This window comes from Pteropus alecto, unplaced genomic scaffold, assembly GCF_000325575.1.
Source record: "Pteropus alecto unplaced genomic scaffold, ASM32557v1 scaffold95, whole genome shotgun sequence".
Taxonomy (NCBI): domain Eukaryota; kingdom Metazoa; phylum Chordata; class Mammalia; order Chiroptera; family Pteropodidae; genus Pteropus; species Pteropus alecto.
Window position 1 is genome coordinate 10,012,565 of NW_006441071.1, and position 20,903 is coordinate 10,033,467.

Consider the following 20,903-nt stretch of genomic DNA (forward strand, 5'->3'; position numbering starts at 1 on the left):
CTATTTGCTTTGCTATTTGCCTGTTTATTTTTATTTCTCTCTGTTTCTCCTTCTCTTGCTCTTGATCTTTTTTTTATCTTCTTTTGTCTCCATCTTTCAATCTGAATGATTGTGTTAGGTCACCCACTGGGCAGGTACTTTAAAAAAAAATACCCTGTTCAGAACATATATTCCCAGAGGCATTAAATTAATGAGTATCTCAAGGCCTGTGATATAAAAAGAGAGAAGAGATGAATGCAATTAGAAATATGAAGCACTGACTATTGGTGGCCTTAAGCATCAGTCCTAACATGAATGTGTGTGTAATTGCACATGCATAAGATACACACACACACACACACACACACACAGAGAAAGAGTCTGACTCACAGGTTATCAGAGCAGACAGTGGAATAAAATGATAATTAGGGATCTTAGAAACCAATCTGCTAGATCCCTCTAGACTTTAATCCCTTTTTAAACAACAAGCAGTTTTAAAATCATACTCCAGAGAGATGATTACAAAAGAGAAAGAAAGTAATACATTTTGGTTTTTTCAACTTATAAAAATGATGATTCAAGTACTTAAGAAATCGGTGTCATATATCAGCTACCAGTTACATTAATTTATATGTTTTTCAATGTTTACACTTATTTGCAGAAAGCACTTTAGATGATCTTTTTCCCTCTGGTGTGAAGTACATATCATTGTTCTTGTTTTTTTATTAAATACACACGGAATTCTCACATGAACTTTTGGGGATAGGAATATATGTTTAGTTATTAGACTTTGAAACATGCCACAATATCAAGGGTAATGATCAAATTCTTTAACAGCCAGCAAAGCTTGGGCACCAATCAGAGCAGACACTGGCCAAGAATAATGTGAAGTTTGCTGTGCTATCAATGCTCTGAAGTCCATTAGCCTTGTGAATAATGGTTAGAGGACCTGATGGGAATTAGGTGTTAACCAAGGGTTGGGGGTCAGTAAACTTATTGTAAAATAACATTTGAGTAAGGTGTTTTCAACTAGATAGATGTCTCATTTGTTACTACATCTCATATATAGCTCTTCCAAATTCTCTATTGCATGGGTAATATGACTAATATGAGAATTATGGAAGACCTTTGATAAATTACTATATTTCTGATAATAAGTGTATTCTATAAACTTTTTAATTTGTGTAGTAATTTAGCTCCCTCTCACTAGGGACAATATTAAGTTTATATTAGATCTAATGTATTAAGTCATTTCGGGGTTAGAAGTAATTATTTGTAAGTGATAGCTTTTTATCTCCTTTTTCACCTCTTTCTTAAAACATGGGTTGGTAATAAAAACTGCTAAGTGATTCTGGTTGCCTGTAGGTTCTATTAATGCAGTGAAGGTGGAATTTTATAAACCTAATTGGAAATAATTTTGAAAGTTATATACAGTGCTAGAGAGTAAGTTTCCACTCAGTTACAAAATAGCAATAGCTTTTATAAATTTAGCCCTGATTATGATTTAGGCAATATTTATTGCAAGTGCATCATTTAAATCATTTCATTGATCACTTACAACAATATTATGAAGTAAATAATTCCATTACTCTTAAAATTGAATTCAGAGCCTGATATATTTTACATTTGCTAGTTCTGTATCTTGTATAAATATTATACCACCCAAGGACATGGACAGAATTCATAATATCATTCTTTTCCTTGAAGGAGGAAAATGGGCTTTATATATACAAATTAATTTGGACAATGTAAGAGACCTAGTTCTCCATTAAGCTGATACATGTAGACACGTTTTGAAAGGTTTCAACAGATGTACTAATGAAAGAACATATGAATATTTATGGTGATGGTAAACTCAATTCTTTGACTCCCTGTTTTTAGTACCAGGGCAGCCATTAAACTTCAAAGCAGAACCCGAGTCTGAAACAAGTATTTTGCTCTCTTGGACACCTCCACGGTCAGACACCATCGCCAACTATGAACTGGTCTACAAAGATGGGGAGCATGGAGAGGAGGTAGGACTGTGCTTCTCACCTTTGTAATTAATCACTACACTAAAGCACTGCTCTACTTAAGTGTACTTGCCCAACTTCTATTGAAAGGCCAGATATTTCCAGAGGACTTTCATAGAAAGATTTATTTATCAAAAGAGAAACTTGACAAAAAAAATCACGATATTTGGAGACTTGTTTGGGGAGGGGAAAAAGAATAGCTATTGTCTCTATTGGAACTATTGTTTATTCTGATTTCCAAGTTACTTGTGGAAGTATCAGATTATAAAAGAATATACCCTATGAGACGTGGGGACCTCTTTTTTTTTCTTCTGCATTAAAGTACATTAATCACTGTAAACATATAACTAAGCTCCAAGACTTAGTTATATGTTTACAGTGACTTTGGATATATGAATTTGCCCAAACTGGTTTTAGAAAAGATGCAGCATCACAAATGTTTATTTGTATACCAAAAATTATTTGATATGAATGTGAGTATATATAAAGTTTGATTATATTATGAAAATAAAATAACAGTAGATTATAGAAGGCTGGAAATTGTTGATAGTTACTGAAACGAGAAACAAAAATCAAAATATGTATATTATCAGGCACTGTTCTAAGGGTTTCACATATATTAACTCATTTAATCCTTACAACAGTGCTATGAGTCAGCCTCTATTAATCAGTTTCACGTAGAACAAAATGGAGACGTAGAAAAAAGTTAAATAATTTGCCCAAAATCTCACACTACTGAATGGCAAAACTAGAATTTGAATCGAGGAAGTTTTCAGAATTTGTGTTCTTAACCATTAGGGTACATTGCCCATTGGGTACACTGAATAGATTATAGAAATCAGTATTAAGATTCATCTCACATTTCCAGAAAGGGAATATATGATTCTTTTGTTATTGTAAATTTCAATAGAGCATGTTTAGACAAAAATGCTACTGAAACTGTATGAAAACTCAGTCCACATAAGCCATTTTATTTTACCTCTTTGCATTCTTTATCTTAAAAAGACTTTCACAAAACTAAACAGCCCCTAAGATCTAACAAGGAACACCTTTTTAAAACATGAACATACTAAATGAACTATTATCAATTAAATTGTGGAACATCACTTTAAAAGCTATAATTAATATGTTACTGTAAACGTCTATTTTATTTCATTTGTTTGAATTGAGCAGAATCTCCAAAGACCAGCTTCTAAATGCAACGCTTTTAGATTTAGCTAATAAAGCCAATGTAAGTTAATAACTTAAAAAGTTATATAATTAAAATGCTGATATAACTTAAAATACTGATGTTACAATTATTGGTCTTTTAATGAGACAAATTAGCATTCAGTTATTTTCTATCCTTATGACTACCTAACTGAGAAACAAAATAAAAACAGTGAAGAAAGTGGCAGTTTTTTGAGAATGCTACGGACGCTTGAACATTGATAGACCAATGCTGCTTTACAATTGTTTGTTTAGAGAATCTCTTTTATTTCTTATTGTTTGGTAAATCTAAAAAAATTTAAAGCTTTTGTATTTGCAAGTCAGAACACCCTAGGGATGTTTTCTCTGATTTTATATTTGAATTCCTCTTGACTGTTTTCTCTTTGTGTGAACAACAAACATTTATGAAAAGCTTTAAGATTATTTATGCCATTACTAGATTACATATTTTAAGGTTTACTACAGGCTAATGTTCAATCTGAGATTGATTACCCATAAACACCTATAGCTGTCTAAAAAGCAAAGGCATCTACGGCCATGCCATCCTGAACAAGCCCGATCCCCTCTGAACATGGAAGCTAAGCAGGGTCGGGCCTGGTCAGTACTTGGATGGGAGACCACCTGAGAAGACCAGGTACTATAGGCGTATTAAATAAAAAATAAGGGATTGTAAGACAACAAGGTCCTTGCAATCTGTGAGGTCAACCAAGGATTGCCTCGCCTAAAAAAAAAAAAAAAAAGCAAAAGCAAATTTCAAGCATGAAAAGTAATTACAACATTTGATTAAAGAAACCTTATTTCAAAAGTCCTTTATGATGTTAAAAGTTATAGAAACGTTTGTGACTTTTTTTCCAGATGTAGACTGTATTCACAAAGAAAGGAAGTTTTTTTCGTTTTATTTTTAACTTTTTATATAATTTTTAAAATTAAATTTATTGATGTGACATTGTTTAATAAAATTATATAGGTTTCAAGTATACAGTTCAATAATACATCATATGTATATTATATTGTGTGTTCACCATCCAGAGTTCAGTTTCCTTTTATCACCATATATTCGATCCCCTTTACCTTTATCTACCTCCCTTCTCCCCTCCTTCCTTCTGATTTCACTCATATGTAGGATGGGATATAAAACTGAAATAAAGGAAGTTTTAAAATTATTTTAAATCAACCTAGAGTGACAACATTTTCGTATAAATTATCCAACTTTCTTCAGTAACTAACATCTGATTTTTATCCCATTAGACCTTGGCAATTTTAGTTCTCTTTTATACCAATTTCATATAAACTGCATTCTAGTTTCTGTTATTACTTTTGGCCATATTTTCTTTGCCCCATTTAGATTGCTGAAGGTCATGGAAGATGAGCTAGACATCTCTTCAATTGAAATTGCACATATTGGGCATACTCCACTCTCAGGGGCAGGTGTCATTTTTTTTGTGGGCTCTGTCACAGCACCATGCCTGCCTCAAGGATAGAACACATCCATTGTGGTGGCCTCAATCTCCTTTTTATCTGTTTCTTTTGGTTAGTTGTGTCATCATTAGAAAGATCCCTGTGGCTATCCTTATTCTAATTGCCCTATTTGTTGCAGAAACTTGCCTTTTAAATGCTGATATTTTTATTATGCCTTTTAAATGCTAATATTTTCATTATGCCATTTCCCTAGCAGAGTCTTTGATACTCCTTTGGTTCTGTATGTGATGTTTTGATGAGATTATAATCTTTATGACACAAATCTGATGTTCCAGGCATTGTGGTAAAAAAAAAAAAAAAAAATTGCCCAAATCTTAAAGAAGATGACCGAGTTTTCTTTCTTGTTACATATCCACAGCAACGAATTACCATTGAGCCAGGGACTTCTTACAGACTGCAAGGGCTGAAACCAAATAGCTTGTACTACTTTCGTCTGGCTGCACGCTCTCCTCAAGGCTTGGGTGCTTCTACAGCTGAAATATCAGCTAGAACCATGCAGTCAAGTAGGTGTCTCTCTTTGCTTACTCTCTGCCCTTTTTTCACTAGGAAGTGTTGCTGGCTTTTATCCCCAGCCAACAGACCTGCTACTTAATATGCTTAATAGTCGGTAGTCTCTATGCTAGTAAATGTCTAGCTTTGGGGATTAGAGTACAGCTGTGACCTATGTTGGTTTTAAATTTGGTCCAAATAGTAGGTTTCGTTTTCCCCCTTCTTAAATTGAAAGGCTTTCAGAGTAGTTAGGAGACCTCTACAAGAAAAATGGGTGATAGGAGTGTTAGATCAAGCCCCATTTACTGAACTACAAGACTGTAAAGCAAAATTCAAGTTGCAAAATAAGCAGAAGTGGCCTTAGCAAACAAAAGGGACATTGAAAGACCAAACTTTTACCTTTTATAAGCATACAGGTTTTAATTTTGCTAACCAACATCTCTTTATTTCATGTATTTATTCCTACTCAGAGAAAAGCTCAGCTCTTGTGACTAGTTTGTTATTAACTCTGCAAGTAGTACATGTGAAAATTTTGAACATTCACAGCAGATCTGTATTTGGACAAATTTAGGAACAATGAAATAATCACAAGTACATTTGCAATCCTAAATTTGATTTTGTTTCCTCAGGTTCAATTTCTTTTTGGAACTGTTACCCTAAAGAATAGTTGTGTTTATCACAATGGGGGTTCATTGTGTCCAGGAAAGATTGTTAAGATTGCTTTTTATGTAAAATATTACATGAGAGGTTGTTTTTGATGGAAAGTTTGGTGGCTTATAATACTATTTGCTTTTTATGAATAAGTTTTTATAGTTAGTCTATTAAATAACCACTTACTTTGAATTGAATAGTTTTATGGAGTTATTTCCTTAGATTTTAAAATATTTTATAAGTGATTTTGATATAGTGACATGCAGTACATATATATAATACAAATGCATTGAATTCTGTGAAGAGAATGCTATATTGACCTAATTTTTTGACCTGTCTGCAAACATAAAATTTATATATTTTTAAAAGATGAATTTCCTTCCATATAAGCAAGTATTCTATCATTTTATTCTTCTATAGAAACAATATCTTTTAGGGGTTTTTGATAATAAAATTCATGTTCTTTATTTTTCTGAAAACATGATTATTCATATGAAAAGTATTTGGATCCTGCTAATTCATTAGTGATCATAACTTATTCCCATTAAATTTTCTTTCTTTTCAAATCTGAAGCATGTAAATTAATATAGTTTTGTATGTTTGCTTTGAATTCCAGATAGGCTAATAAGTAATATTGTAGAAAATAATTCTTAAAATCAGACATTTAATTAAAAGAAATGTGACATGCTTCAGTATTATATTTTGCATGGTTTACGAACTTGACTTTTTTGCGTACATACATACGTATATATTCAGAGACAGAATGGTTTACGAACTTGACTTTTTTACGTACATACATACGTATATATTTAGAGACAGAATGGTTTACGAACTTGACTTTTTTACGTACATACATACGTATATATTTAGAGACAGAATGGTTTACAAACTTGACTTTTTTGCGTACATACATACGTATATATTCAGAGACAGAATGGTTTACAAACTTGACTTTTTTGCGTACATACATATGTATATACTTAGAGACAGAATGGACTTTTTATAATCACCCCTAAAGCTTATCTCTCTTTGTTTATTAAAATAGAAGTTTCAAATGGTGTTGAATATACTCAAGAATAGAAGGTCCGAAGGTAGCAAAGTTGTGAAAACCAAATCAGCTTTTTAAAAAGAATTACAAATGAGTCCTTGCTGTTACATGAATAACTCAATTTCGTTATGAATAATTATGATGCATTTAAAATAGTTTTATAATTAGAAATATAAGAACCTGTAGTCAGAATCAATAAAAATGATATTCTGGTGATTTTACAAATTTTATTTCAAAGCATAAGTGCTTTCTTATGAGAATTTTCTTTATGTCAGTACAGGGATCTTTTCATTTTGATTGACTGTAATGAAGAACACAAGACATGTAAATTAACAAAGATCAATAATCCTCTAAACAACCCGATATGCCTGACACTATATAATATTAAGACCTAGAAGGTCTAAGTAAATACTCAAACTACATATTTAAATACAAAAAAATTAGAAATTATTTACTCATTATAAATATATATTGCCTTAAAAATATATATGTATTTATGTATGTCTTATCCCACTTGTTTGTTTTTCTAGAAATATATATTATCACCTTAAAAATAAATTATGATAATACCTGCATTGTTCTTTATTGCTTTTTAGTTTTTTCCAGTAATGATATGTTTTGTTAATTTGATGGAAATGATTGCTAACAAGGTGAATGGTTTATTTTAGAACGGGTAATAAGTTTACCTTTTAACTATTTTATAAACCCTACTTTATATGAATAATTATGTAGAAAATGAAAGTAATTATGTACAAAACGAAAGATAAGTCATATCTTTTCCAGAGGGTTCTCAGGGTTTTTTTTTTTTAACCATTGTGTTTAATGTCTATGTTATTGACATTTTGTAAGGGATAGATGATAATTATTGATTTACCAAAATTTGCTGGTGGAATCTAATTCTTCACTAGCAATGGTGTCTCAAGAAGAGTTATAATTTTTAAAAAGCTGAAAGCTGATGTAGGGTAAGTACAAGTTACAGTCAGAATCAACAAGCCTGACATTACTCTCGGGTAGGTAAATCTTGGACTATGCATCTTCATCCTTTATTGATTCTGCATGCTCAATGTATATGGGCTATGATCAATATTAGGTTAACACTTTTCATTAAAACTGGTTAGGCACACTTAGTTTTTACAGATAGTCAGAGGGAACCCTTTTATGTTTGTTGGGGTTTTGTTTATTTTCTTTAAAAATGGAATTGGTGAAAGGATATCTAATAGTTATTGCAGTTTTTTACACTTAAGAATCCTTTGACAAATGAATATTGTATATGAATCGCCCTCATTCTAGGAAGTAGAACTGAAAGATTGAAACAGCATCTGTAAAGCATCATCACGATGCTTATGTAATAAATCTTGCATTATTTGCAGCTTTTTTGAAGTTGAGTAGTCTGCATAGTAGGGCTGGGGAATACTGAGGGATTGGTTTAGAAGAAGAATTTAAATTTCAGGTAGGTAATTTTATCGGAGGTTCTATTATCTCAAGCTTTCATTTTCGCATATTCCCCCCATCCATTGTTTAACCTTTTCTTTGGTCGTTTATTTATTTTTTGTTTATTCATATTACTAAGCCAAGGTACATAATTTATCTTTAAAAGTTTAAGTTTCAAAGCTTTATTTTCATTTTGTTGCCCTTAATGTTCGTTTATTTATTTTTGCCTTTTCTTTTGTTTTATCATTTTTTTCCAACCACTCCTGTCCTTTCACTCAAACCCTCCTTTAACTCACTACCAAAATAAGAGCCATCAGCTCCTCCTCAAGACATTAGTTGCACCAGCCCAAGTTCCACTAGTATTTTGGTAAGTTGGCAACCTCCACCAGTGGAAAAACAGAATGGCATTATTACTGAATACTCCATCAAGTATACTGCAGTGGGTGGAGAAGATGACAAACCTCATGAGATTTTGGGAATTCCTTCGGACACTACCAAATACCTTTTGGAACAGCTGGAAAAATGGACTGAGTACCGGATAACTGTGACAGCCCACACAGATGTCGGCCCTGGTCCCGAGAGCTTGTCCGTGTTGATTCGAACCGATGAAGATGGTATGTTGCCTCTGCTACGTCAGTTTGCTCCCTTCTGACACAATCTTGGTCTGCTGTCTTTTGATAGGCTAACAGTAATCCATTTTTCTCTGCTCATCTTTTTTACCCAGCATCGCTATAACATCAGTAGTTTTTGCCAAAGATCTACCTTTGCTACAGCCTGGACATTTTTTTTCTTTCAATCTCAACACAGTAATTTGCTTCCCTTTAAAAGAACAGTTTGCTCCTATGACCTTGCAATCCAGGCTCTTCCTCTGTACTTCCATCTAAAGTCTTCTGCATTTTTCTTGGCTTTTTGTGTCACTTCTTTTACATTTTGAAGTTAACATTTTAAAACTACCTTCTTCTTGCTGCCTTTTTGTCTTGCATTTTCAGAGACATTGATGCTCAACATTTAATTTTTGGCATTTGTTGTATGGAATACCTTTGATATGAGAAAAAAGAAGAAAATCCATATAGTCAAGAATCTTTTTTTTCTGCTAAAAAGAAACCTTTAAAAAACACACAACAATCAACAAGCAGTTTTTGTTATTATTTCAATGCTATACCTCTTTGTGCTGTAATGCTTTGAACCTCAAAGCATCTTCCTTGGCTTTTGTACATTTTTTACATGTTTTTCTATTTCTCTGATACTCTTTTTTTCTTCCATATTTTTTTTTTGGCATTGGTCATGTTTTTTGATCTTTTCTTAAAAGGTAGAGCAGATTGGTTGAGCATTTTCATTGGTTGAAAATGTTTGTATTCCACAAAGGAAACATAGTGGGTCTGCCCATTTTTTTTTTTTTTTTTTAAACCTAAGTAAAGAAAATGCTCTGGCTGGGTGGGACAGTGCCTATAATTTTCTTTTATCCGATGATGTTGTTCCAGTTCCTAGTGGTCCTCCTCGCAAAGTCGAGGTAGAGGCTGTCAACTCAACATCTGTTAAAGTCTCATGGCGCTCACCTGTGCCCAATAAACAGCATGGCCAGATAAGAGGATACCAGGTGCATTATGTGAGGATGGAAAATGGTGAGCCCAAGGGCCAGCCCATGCTGAAGGATGTCATGCTGGCTGATGCACAGGTAAGCCTTTAAAATTACATACCTATGTTTTTACATGATATTTTTTGTTTCTATGGCTTGAAATGGCTGCCATTTTAATTTTTTTTTTTTTTTTTTACATTTTAAAATCCTGTACAAAATTCTTGGTTTTAAAACACACGATGTGTATTTACCTTTTCAATCAGAATTGACATCAAATGATGAAACAAATTGTAGTGAAATGGCACATCTGATTAACAACATGTTACTTTTTCTTAAAATACAGCTATTTAACTCTCTATTGCTACATCTGAGTTTGCCTTTCTGACTTCAAAAAAAGACTGATTTAATCAAACCAAAGGGAAGAATTCTAAGAAGCAATTTTGCTGATAATATCTAATTTCTGCTGTGCTAAAACTACTTGGAATTTAGTTGACCTAATTTCTAGACTTTTTCTGTTGAAGAATAGATATTCTTATTCAGGGAAAGGTATCCAGATAGTATTTTCTAGTACTTCTTTATTAAATTGCCTGTTTGATGAAAAGAATCATTTAATATCCCAGAGAATGAAGATAATGACCATGATAAAATTTAGAGTTTCCCAGGGAAAAATTGGGAATCTCCTATTCTGAGCCAAGTTAAGAAATGTATTGAAAGTAGTTAAGAATGTGAGAAATTCTCTTGATGCTAGGCCCATTGTTTACAACCATATAGTCACAACTTGGTTTTGTAATATGTTGTTTCAAATAGAGCATTAACATTTTTTTCATGGTAGAAGTGATTCAAAGATAGTACCCTAATAAATTCATCTGTACATAGTTTCCTAAAGTGGAGAGGAATATTTCAATAAATAACTGCCCTACTGGGGATTATACATAACCCATAGGCTATCTTACCTGTGCTTGGTCTAATAGGGATGGGATGTTATGAACAAGAAAGTGCTTTATCGAGCATGTTGGTGGATGGGAATGGCAGTGGATAATATTTGTAAAAATTTAAAACTTATTTCAATGGAAAGTTTCTTTTTTCTATGAAAGTGAGAAAGATTATGATCTAAATTGAGAACTGCTACTGGAGAAATTTGCTGATTGAGAAATTTGGCATCTTCGTCTCTGTGAAAATAAGAGGGCAATAAATATCCCTATGACTCTGAGGAAAGTATTTACCCCAGAATCTTAATACAATCAAATCACAAAAGTGCTTATATTTCCTTCAGTTTTGAAATGATCTAACTAAAGGGATCTGGATTAGTGGCTAACTTATCTACCTTCGGATGGTTGGTTTGAAGGCCACTTCAGTAAATTTAGTTGGAGATTTATTGTGTCCCTTAGACCAGGGATCCCCAACTCCTAGGCCATGGACTGGTAGTGGTCTGTTGCCTGTTAGGAACAGGGCTGCACAGCAGGAGGTAAGTGGCCGGCCAGCAAGTGAAGCTTAATCTGTATTTACAGCTGCTCCCCAGCACTAGCATCATCACCGCCTCAGCTCCACCTCAGATCATCAGGCATTAGATTCTCATAGAAGCTCTGGTCCCTGATGCTAAAAAAGTTGGGAATCACTGCCTTAGACTCTGGAAAAGAGCCACTGACTCTTTTTCAAGTATTTATTTTGTACTGCCTGTGAAATAGTAAGTTCTCATAGTATAAAATTAATAAAGTCATTGATGCTTATGTTTTATTTTTTAAGTCTGCAATGATGAAAAGAAACTGATATGACCATCATACTTTGATGTTCTTCTGTTCTTAGATAATCTTACATTATGGAACTGTGTTTCTGTTGTTGTTTTCATTGGGAATGTAGTAGTTAATGGAACTATGTAATACAAAATGCTTTAAATGCCACTCAGTCTTGTTTTTTCCTCTCTTGTCTACTTTGATTTTTCTTTATTAATTTGCTGATTTTCCTTGTGTGTTTTCTTTTTCTTTTATTTTTCTCTTCTCATATATTCTCTTTGACTATTCATTGAAATTTCATTACGTCTTGCAGGACTTCACTGTGCACTGTGACTATAGGATTTCAATATTAATGAAAGACGTTAATGACTTGAACTAACTATGTAACCTAAAGAAGAAGACAAAATAAATGTCACAAAGCAGTGTGCATTAGTTTTCTGCTATGCTTTATTGATTCATTCCAATGAACCACACATTTAAAAAAAATAGCTGGTTTTAGTGATAGCAATGCAGTACGTATTTACTTTTGGCTTTTCTATTGGGAATGAAGGTGGCAGCATAACACACTATACTCTTTGGGATTTTATTGTACACACTGCATCAGTTGCTTTTTTTTTTTTTCTACTTTTTTTTTTTTTTTTTAAATCTAAGCAAGGCACCATTGCCTTTATCAGGCTACAAATTTCTTTTATTTCTTTTTATTTTGTTTCCCCTCTCCCCAACCTTCTTAATATCAATCAGTGGGAATTTGATGATACTACTGAACATGTGAGTAGTTTTGGACTGCTTTGTCAAAATAGATCACAAATGCTTGTTTTTTCTCATACTTCTCCTTATTTGTGATATGCCATCACAATGTGTTTGGATGCATGAACTAACACATTGTTTTTTAAATTATCTTCACTGTGGTACACTTTTTATTTTGGTTTTTATTTTGTGACATTGGCATGGTGCTACTGATTGCATAAGAAATGTCATGAACTCGTTTCGGTGGCTGCTGCTAACTTTACTTGCAACACAGAGGAGGCCTGCTTTAAGTGGAGGTATCATAGACCAGAGAGTTGTTTGTTGTAGGCTGCTCATAAATCCTTCTTCGGGGTTATATATTCAGTGAATAAGATGACGTGGATCTGGCACTAATTAGCTCTATCTAGAAATGGCAATTCTCTGTTGTACCCATACAAATTTGAGTGAAATTGAATGGGCTGTGCCAAAAAGCAGAAAGCATCTCACTGAGGGAGGAGTTTAAAAAAAAAAATAAAAGATTTGAATGAGTCGATTATGTTATTAATTGAGAGCTTATATATAAGGTACTGTAGTGGGGTAGATATAAGATGTGACACCTGCCTTCTAAAGGCTTACAGTCTAGGTAGCTAAGAAGGATGTAAAGTTCAGAAAAGTTCTATAAAATACAACAGAAGTGATGACCTCAAGCAATGTGTAACTGATTAGTTAAAGAGTGGCAATGTCAGTAAGAGCTGTGAGTTTAGACAGTAGACCAGGATCGTAGAGGAGGTGTTAAAAACGTAGTTGAGAACTTAAAGGATGAGTAGATATTGAAGAAGAGAAAGAGTATGTGTGTGTGGGAGGGGGCAATATTTTTTTGAAAAGGTGAGCACAACAGAAACAGATATTGTGGCAGTTAAGAGTGTGATATAATCAGGTGACAACTTGCCAATTTGACAGAAATGAAAGGTTCAGGTTGATAAGTTAATCTTAAATATAGCTAAGAGATAAATTTTAATATAATGTTGAAAAATCAACAATATGGCAGTTTTATAAACTTCTTTACCCATTACCCTTATTAAGACATGCATTATATATCATGACTGATATATGCATATATTTAAAATAAAGTTTTACAAAATAATCTTACCTTTAAATGTATGTAATTTTAATATTTATTTTGCATTCAAGTATATTTATTTTTTAATGCTGGTCATGACCGACTATATTGACTTCATGACCTACTGAATGGGTCATTACCTGCAGCTTTAAAATTATTGACTTAGTGGACAGATTAGAAAGAAGAAAATTAGTAAAGAGGGAAATAAATAAAAAGTTTTTTTACTAAGATAGACACAAAAGGATAAAAATTCAACTCAGTTGGGGCAGCAGAAGTGGAAAAGCGATAGCTATGATCAGTATTTTAATAATTGACAAAATACTAGCTGATTAGATAAGAATTTGAGGAAGCAAAGAGGTCAGAGAATCACTCTAAAGCTTTGAAGATCCTCTACAATTCATTAAAATATGGAAGTAAAGAGGAGAATCTGCTTCTGTTTAAGCTTTAGTTAAGTTGAGCTTGAGGTAATACATAACAATCAAGGTAACATGTCCAGCAGACATTTACAATATATGTGCCACCGGAGCCCTGGTGAGAAGTCAGGGCTAGAGGTGAATTTAGGACCAGTGGCTATGACAGAACATCTAAGAATGCCAGCTTTTAACAGGCAGGGACAAGAAGAGTGGAGACAGGATTGGAGAAGACAAAGAGAATGAGAATTTGTGGCCATGGTATGAGCCACACTACCCCAAGAAGGGACGGAAACCACAAAGGAAGTACACACACAGCTTAAAGAAAGAAAATGTAACCCAAGAGATGATGTGATCCAGGTAGATAGTGGTGTATACAGCTGAGACTGTATCACTGTTGAGGGCTCGAATTTTGAATCGTATTACTTATATCATCTTGTCACAACAGGTGCTAGAGGAAGGACACTAGTTAACCCCAATTTTATAAATAAGAACTTTTAAAAGGCTGAGTACATAAATTTTTGCCACAAGATTTGGTGATAGAACCAAGCCTTGCCTTTAATTTTTCTCCTGGCCTCTCCTACTTCTAGAAACACTCAGCGGCATGTGAGGGGAATCTTGGAAACAATGATGCTGGCGTTTACCCATTGTAACTTTTGGAATAGCTACTGTCTGCCATAATTTAAAATGCCATTCTCGGGTGGTTCACCTGGTTTTAATACTCTCCATGATGTTAACCATTACAAGGTCCTGAAAATAAAACCTCTCTTCCAAATTTAGTTCATTTATCTGGCAGAGCAATATTCCCAATGACTCGTCAAAATGGTATCTGAAATTCTTGAATTTCCACACTGATGATATTCCTTCATTTTTGAGAAAAACACACTGTAAAAGCTGTCATATTTTGGATCAGATTTAACAATTGAGTTCTATGGTACCCATTACAGCCTTGCACAGAAAAATCCTACTGTCTTCCACACAATCCAGCCTATTTACTGAACTTTCACTTGTATTGTCTTTAGATGTGGAAGACAATGACATTGTGTATTTTCTTAAATTTACCCACACTTAATTTGAAAACATAACTGTGCCAAAAATCTGAAAGGGTTTTTTCACTGCTGTGTGTGTGTGTGTGTGTGTGTGTGTGTGTGTGTGTGTGTGTGTCTGTCTGTCTGTCTGTCTGTCTGTCTAAAGAAAATACCAGGACAAATTAATAGCCAGCACCCTATCTAAATCATGGAATCTCCAATTTGGAAGAGCAGTTCTACAATCATCTAGTCTTAATAACTATCACAACTTTGGAGCCTTAGTAAGGGAAAATTAAGAATTTTGATAACTAGCTTATGATATTTAACATTTTCTAAATAGTCACAATTAATTGGACACATTCGTGATATAGACTAAGTCTTGTTCTTTGGTTTTAGATTAACGGAAAATTCTCCAGATGAACAGAAACTTCTTTGTATATAATGATTTTAGTTCATAGCCTAGCCTACACAGTTAACCAGTAATATGTTACTTGAGTCCTAAGAAACTTCTCTGGCTCTCAGGATATCTGGGTCCAACAGATCAGCCATTTGGCAAAATACTTACATGGTGATAAAACAGACTGCATTGGTATCAGCCCCATCATCAGCCAGGCCGCAGCGGATGCATATGGATAGCTGTTACCATAAAATAACAGCTAGTTTATGAATTGCTCAGTACGAGCCAGGCCTAGTCCTAATTGTTTACCTGATATAAGCCATTTAATCTCCAGTAGCCCTATGGGGTCTTATTTCAACTTTCACGTAGGAAACTGAGGCACAGAGGGGTAAACTCATATACTCCTCACCAAGCTCATAAATAAGGGAAGGCAGGTTTAAATTCAAGAATTCAGGAGGTCTGGCTCCAGGTTTTATGTTTTTATCTACTTTCCCTTAGAGCTGCCTCTTAGAATGGCTGAAAATCCCACATCGGTATCAGCATGAAAACAGATTATCCGTAGCATGAGCTCTAGGCATGAGACTTCCAGTGCTTGGCATGGCTGAAGGGGAGGTGCAAGCATGTGCAGAACGAAGATGGGTGTCGTGATTTTCCCCCAGGCCATTCATAGCATGTTTTGAATCTATGTCATTCTGTCATATTATTTCAGGACATGATCATTTCTGGGCTACAGCCTGAAACATCCTACTCCCTCACTGTCACAGCCTACACCACCAAAGGAGATGGTGCTCGCAGCAAGCCCAAACTGGTGTCCACCACAGGGGCAGGTAACTATATCTTGCATATTTGTTTTTTGAACAAGTTTTGGGTGGCGATAACACTAATTTTCCAAATGATGTGGGTGGCTTCTTTCAGATAGAAAAAATTATTAGGTCGCGGTCAACTTTTTACATATGAAGAAAAAATTAGGAATGTACTTTGCCCAAATTATTCAGTCAGTCATTTAACAAATATTTATTTGAGCATCTACTATGTGTCGGACACTATTCCCATCACTGGGGATATAGCAGTCAACAAACTAGAAAGACTCTGCTCTCCTGAAATTTATTTTCTGACCAGAAGTAGATAACAAGTGAGCTAATGAGTATGTAATAACATGTCAGGAAGTGATAAGCTGAAAGTATGTAGGCATTAAAGACAGGGCAGCCTCTAAGAGTTATTTTTGAAGGAACAAGTCCCATAAGGTTCTGGAGGACAGATTATCTATATCAACCTCTCCCAACTATACACCCTGTTAGAAGAGCTGCCATCTTGAACTAAGTAACGGCTTAGTTTTTATTTTTTGGTTATTTTCTCCTCCTCACTCCTTGCTGTGGGTATTCTAAAGAGGACAAATTGCACAAAAGATTGAGTACAGAAAAAAAAAAATGAAGAATAACGAAAAGGTTAAATAAAGCAGATTGCTCATTTCTGAAGAACGACGCTTCTCAATACTTTTTACAATTATTTGGTCAGCCACAGTGGGAAAAGCCGGTATGAAGGAAGACCTGGCATTGTAAAACCAATCAATTAAGAGATAATTACAAAAGGATTTTCCTCCAACCCCTTTAGATAGAAATCTCCCATGGAACATTTAAACTGTGATTTGATTTACTCCTTCCGAATCACTTCTCACACAACTTTTTAGGAACACACCTCTATGTAAAGGCATAAAGCAAAGAACAGCTGTTATGTTGAGTACCCTCCTGGGTGCCATGCTCACTGCCAAATTTGTCTAAATGTCATAAGATTTGCCTCACTCACATCCTGCCACCTGGAACTGCCTCAACCAACAGGATTACAGATGGCAAAATTCCTTCAAGATAAAGTCTTCTGGGCTTTTTTTTTTTTTTTTTTTAAGAATACTGTTGTATCATGCTAATTTAGTATCATGCATAAGAGATACATGTTCAATGGGGGCACACAGACTGTCTTGCTATGGAGCCAGCCTCTATTGGAATATAGACAACCAAGGGTAAATCTGTGAAATTTAATCCCCAAATGAAGAAAATATATTTCTTCTCCCATATTTATTTATAACTGTCTTAATAAGCCTGAAATGTCTTACATGAAACATAAAACTCCTATTGCCCATAAGATGGGTGTCCTATAATGAGAAAAAAGTAGAGGATTTATAGCTAAAGTGTGTAGATCCTAGAGAAAGAAATATTATTGTCTATTTTATTGGCTATTTTAAAGACTAGCTCATCACTTTTTAGTCAGCATACAAAAAATTAGAATTGTGGATCTTATTTATGTAGAGAATTATTTTGGAATTTTCATTCACAATTTCAGATCTTTATCAATGGAGACTTGAGTATTGAGGCAGGCAGGACTTACAATTTAGATGTCTGTACATTTTTCTTGAGACTTCCCCACTGAGCTGGGGTTCCAGGTGGGAGAATCCAGATTTATAATCCCTTTAAAAGAAAAGCTCTAGTTTTCTTTGTTGCCAACCTATTGTTTTAAAAAGCATTCCCCAGTCATGGTTTATCCCCAGGTAATCAGTGAACACATTAATTTTTTTGTATACTATTACAAAAAAAAATCCTTATATTATGTAACTATGACAAATTATTGCATTCATCACACAGATGTGAGCTTCTAATAAACCACAGTTACAAGGTTATTTAGTTATAGCTGCCACAGAGAATTCAGAAATTCTCAGGAAATTTTATTTTAATAGTAAAATTCTTGATTGTAGGATATATTTATGTATAATACATTATCCCTAAAGTCTATGAACAATCATATCTATGAAACAGAGTACTGGCCATAACTTAAGCAGTCCATGTAGGATTTAGGTAACCTGAGAGATGCTTTCAAATAAAATTTTCCCTTTTATGTTTCAATGATTATGACATTTTGTAGTTTCTCTGTTAATACTCCCATTGTTCTATATCCTTATAATTGGTCTACTGCCTGAAGTCTTGATGTTTAAGGCAATCATTGAATTTGTTGGTTTGAGATTTTTTCTATATTTTTAAGTAAATTTCACTGCTGAGAAGCTATGTTTAAGGATGATAAAAAAGATGACTCTGACATGGAGAATTTGGAAGTAATAAACGTAGGCCAGTCACTTATGATCGTTTCTTCTTAAGTGCCAGGTTAAATTAAGGCTAAGTTTAAAGCTTATTGGGACTGAATGTCTTGGTGGATCTCCAGCAATTGCTATTGCTAAGAAGTAAAGGGTGGCATCACATATATACCATGTTTGAAGTCCTGAAAGATTTTTAAGATGGGAGAATGTAGTAAAGGAATAAGGAGAATTAAAAAAGGAAAGGGAGAAGAGATTTTATACACACACACACAGACACACACACACACACACACGGCATGACGTAAATTAGAGTTAGCTTATTTACTGTGCAGCTGGGCTCTCTCTATTCCTTCCAATATGTTCACTAAGACACTGCTAGGTATGGCCTCCAGGCTCTCCTGAGTATTAATTTAATACTCTTTCATCTCCAGCTCCTACAATGGAGTAAGCAGAACCATTAATCCAACTACTGTATGGCCTTTAAGAGTGGTCCACACAATAACCCTAGGCATCAGAAACTTTGAGTCAAGCTCCACATGCATATCATCTACTACATATCTTCATTTCCCCACCAAGAATATGCATTGATCAGAAGACATGGACCCTGCATTATCCATCTTTATTTTTCCACCCAAAAGGCTGTATGCCAGTATATAAGTTTTTCCACAAAGTAGATGGTAAATGTTTCATACATAGAGTTTCTAGAAATCAGAAATGAAATGGATTTCATTGCCAATATATGATTTGGAGAATTTCTTTTAAACATAAATGCAGTGTTGTAGACTCTCCTCATTTACTTTTCCTTTTTTCTATCTGTTACTCCCTGGATGAAATATCACAACTGCCCTGAACCCTCACACCAATTTAAACTGATTCTATCCTTCACATACCGTGGTACTTTTAGTCATTCCCTTCATTTGGCTAGCCTCTCCTGAGGCAAGCACTTCGGAGTTCTTCCCTGAGCTACCTCAGCATTCATTTCCTCCTCAAATCCTTTACTTGTATATCTTGGGCTTCAAGACTGGTTGTGTCATAGTTTTCAGGCTTAGGGAAACTTCTGCCAGGGGAAAGAATGACTGCTGTAGGCTGAATGGAGAGCAGACTGAGATGCTCCTGGCGCAGCATGGAAATTAGTAAGTCAGAACTCCTAGTCCTAAAGCATTACTTTGATCCCATGATTCCAAGCCCACAGCGTGTATATCCCTGAACAAGAAAGGGCATGCCAGCATCAAAAAAAGAAAAGAAAAATAAAAAGATCAAAGATATTAGTCTAGTCTAAGCCTTGACTACCACAGAAGAATATTGTACATTTTCATAAGGCCAGTGACCTTTTCTCTTAGAATTTACTGGTTTATTATATTTCTTCAAATTTATACCACAGCAATATTATCAAGTGAAATATCAGATAATAAAAACATAATCTTATATGGCTGACAAATATTAGAATGCAACACTATTTGTGGTTTATATTAAGAAATTTAAAAGTGTTTTATTTATCCTAGCTTTTACATGTATCTTATAGAAATAAGATGAAAGATGTACAGTGTATGTAAAATTCTTGAAACTAGAGCTTTAGAAAATTTTGATAAATATATTTAATGAAATATATTGTATCTGGAAAATGTTGAGAATTAATAGTTATGTTTCTACCCAATATTTTCAACTGGATTTTATTTATTGAATGATATATCCTCTACTGAAAGCCTTTTTTTTCTCAGTGGAGTCTCAAGTGTTTAATCCTTGACATCATTGACATTTTAATGAGCATATCTTGTAAATGTTATGCACACATAAAAGGAAATTAAGGATGCCTGCCAATGTCTACATTAAAGTGATTTTAAATGAAAATAATTTAAAAAATATTTAAAATTAAAATGCAGTAGTTACCCCTTATCTACGGGAGATATATTCCAAGACACCCAGTAGATGCCTGAAACCACGGTTAGGACCAAACCCTACATATACTATGTTTTTTCCTATGTATACTTAACTATGATAAAGTTTAATTTATAAATTAGGCATAGTAAGAGATTAACGATAATAATAAAATAGAAAAAGTCAAATACTATACTGTAATAAAAGTTATATGAATGTGGCCTCTCTCAAAATATATTGTATTGTACTCACCTTTTCACTTAAAGGAAGCACTTTATGAATTCTCTTTGGCATATCTAAATTGCCAACATCACTACTCTTGTGCTTTGAGGCCATTATTAAATAAAATAAGTGTTACTTGTACACAAGCACTGTGATACTGCAGGCAGGTGATCTGATAACTGAATTGGTTACCAAGGGACTAATAGGTGGGAACTATTACAGTGTGGAGAAACCAGACAAAGGGATGAATCACATCCTTGGAGGGATGAAGTGGGATAGCTCGAGATTTCATCATGGTTACTTAGAACAGCACACAATTTAAAATTTATGAATTGCTTATTTCTGTAATTTTCTATTTAATATTTTCAGCCTATGGTTGATTGAGAGTAACAAACCACAGAAAATGAAATTATGGATAAAGGGAGACTACAGTAAATGGAAT

The 20,903-nt window shown here is 34.1% G+C and overlaps 1 protein-coding gene and 1 pseudogene across 17 annotated transcripts in view; both read left to right on the forward strand.

The window, feature by feature from the left end:
• Positions 1-20,903, forward strand: part of PTPRD (protein tyrosine phosphatase, receptor type D) — a 468,668-nt gene that overhangs the window by 297,083 nt on the left and 150,682 nt on the right. For 9 of the 17 annotated variants that reach the window (XM_025051481.1, XM_025051483.1, XM_025051482.1 and 6 more), the window contains 6 exons: positions 1,861-1,994; positions 5,038-5,182; positions 8,607-8,912; positions 9,780-9,973; positions 12,346-12,372; positions 15,995-16,112. In XM_025051481.1, coding sequence (XP_024907249.1) covers positions 1,861-1,994; positions 5,038-5,182; positions 8,607-8,912; positions 9,780-9,973; positions 12,346-12,372; positions 15,995-16,112 — 924 coding nt within the window. The remainder of the gene's footprint in view (positions 1-1,860; positions 1,995-5,037; positions 5,183-8,606; positions 8,913-9,779; positions 9,974-12,345; positions 12,373-15,994; positions 16,113-20,903) is intronic. The other 8 variants (XM_025051487.1, XM_025051489.1, XM_025051488.1 and 5 more) reach the window with 2 other exon arrangements.
• LOC112485061 lies at positions 3,728-3,846 on the forward strand (annotated as a pseudogene).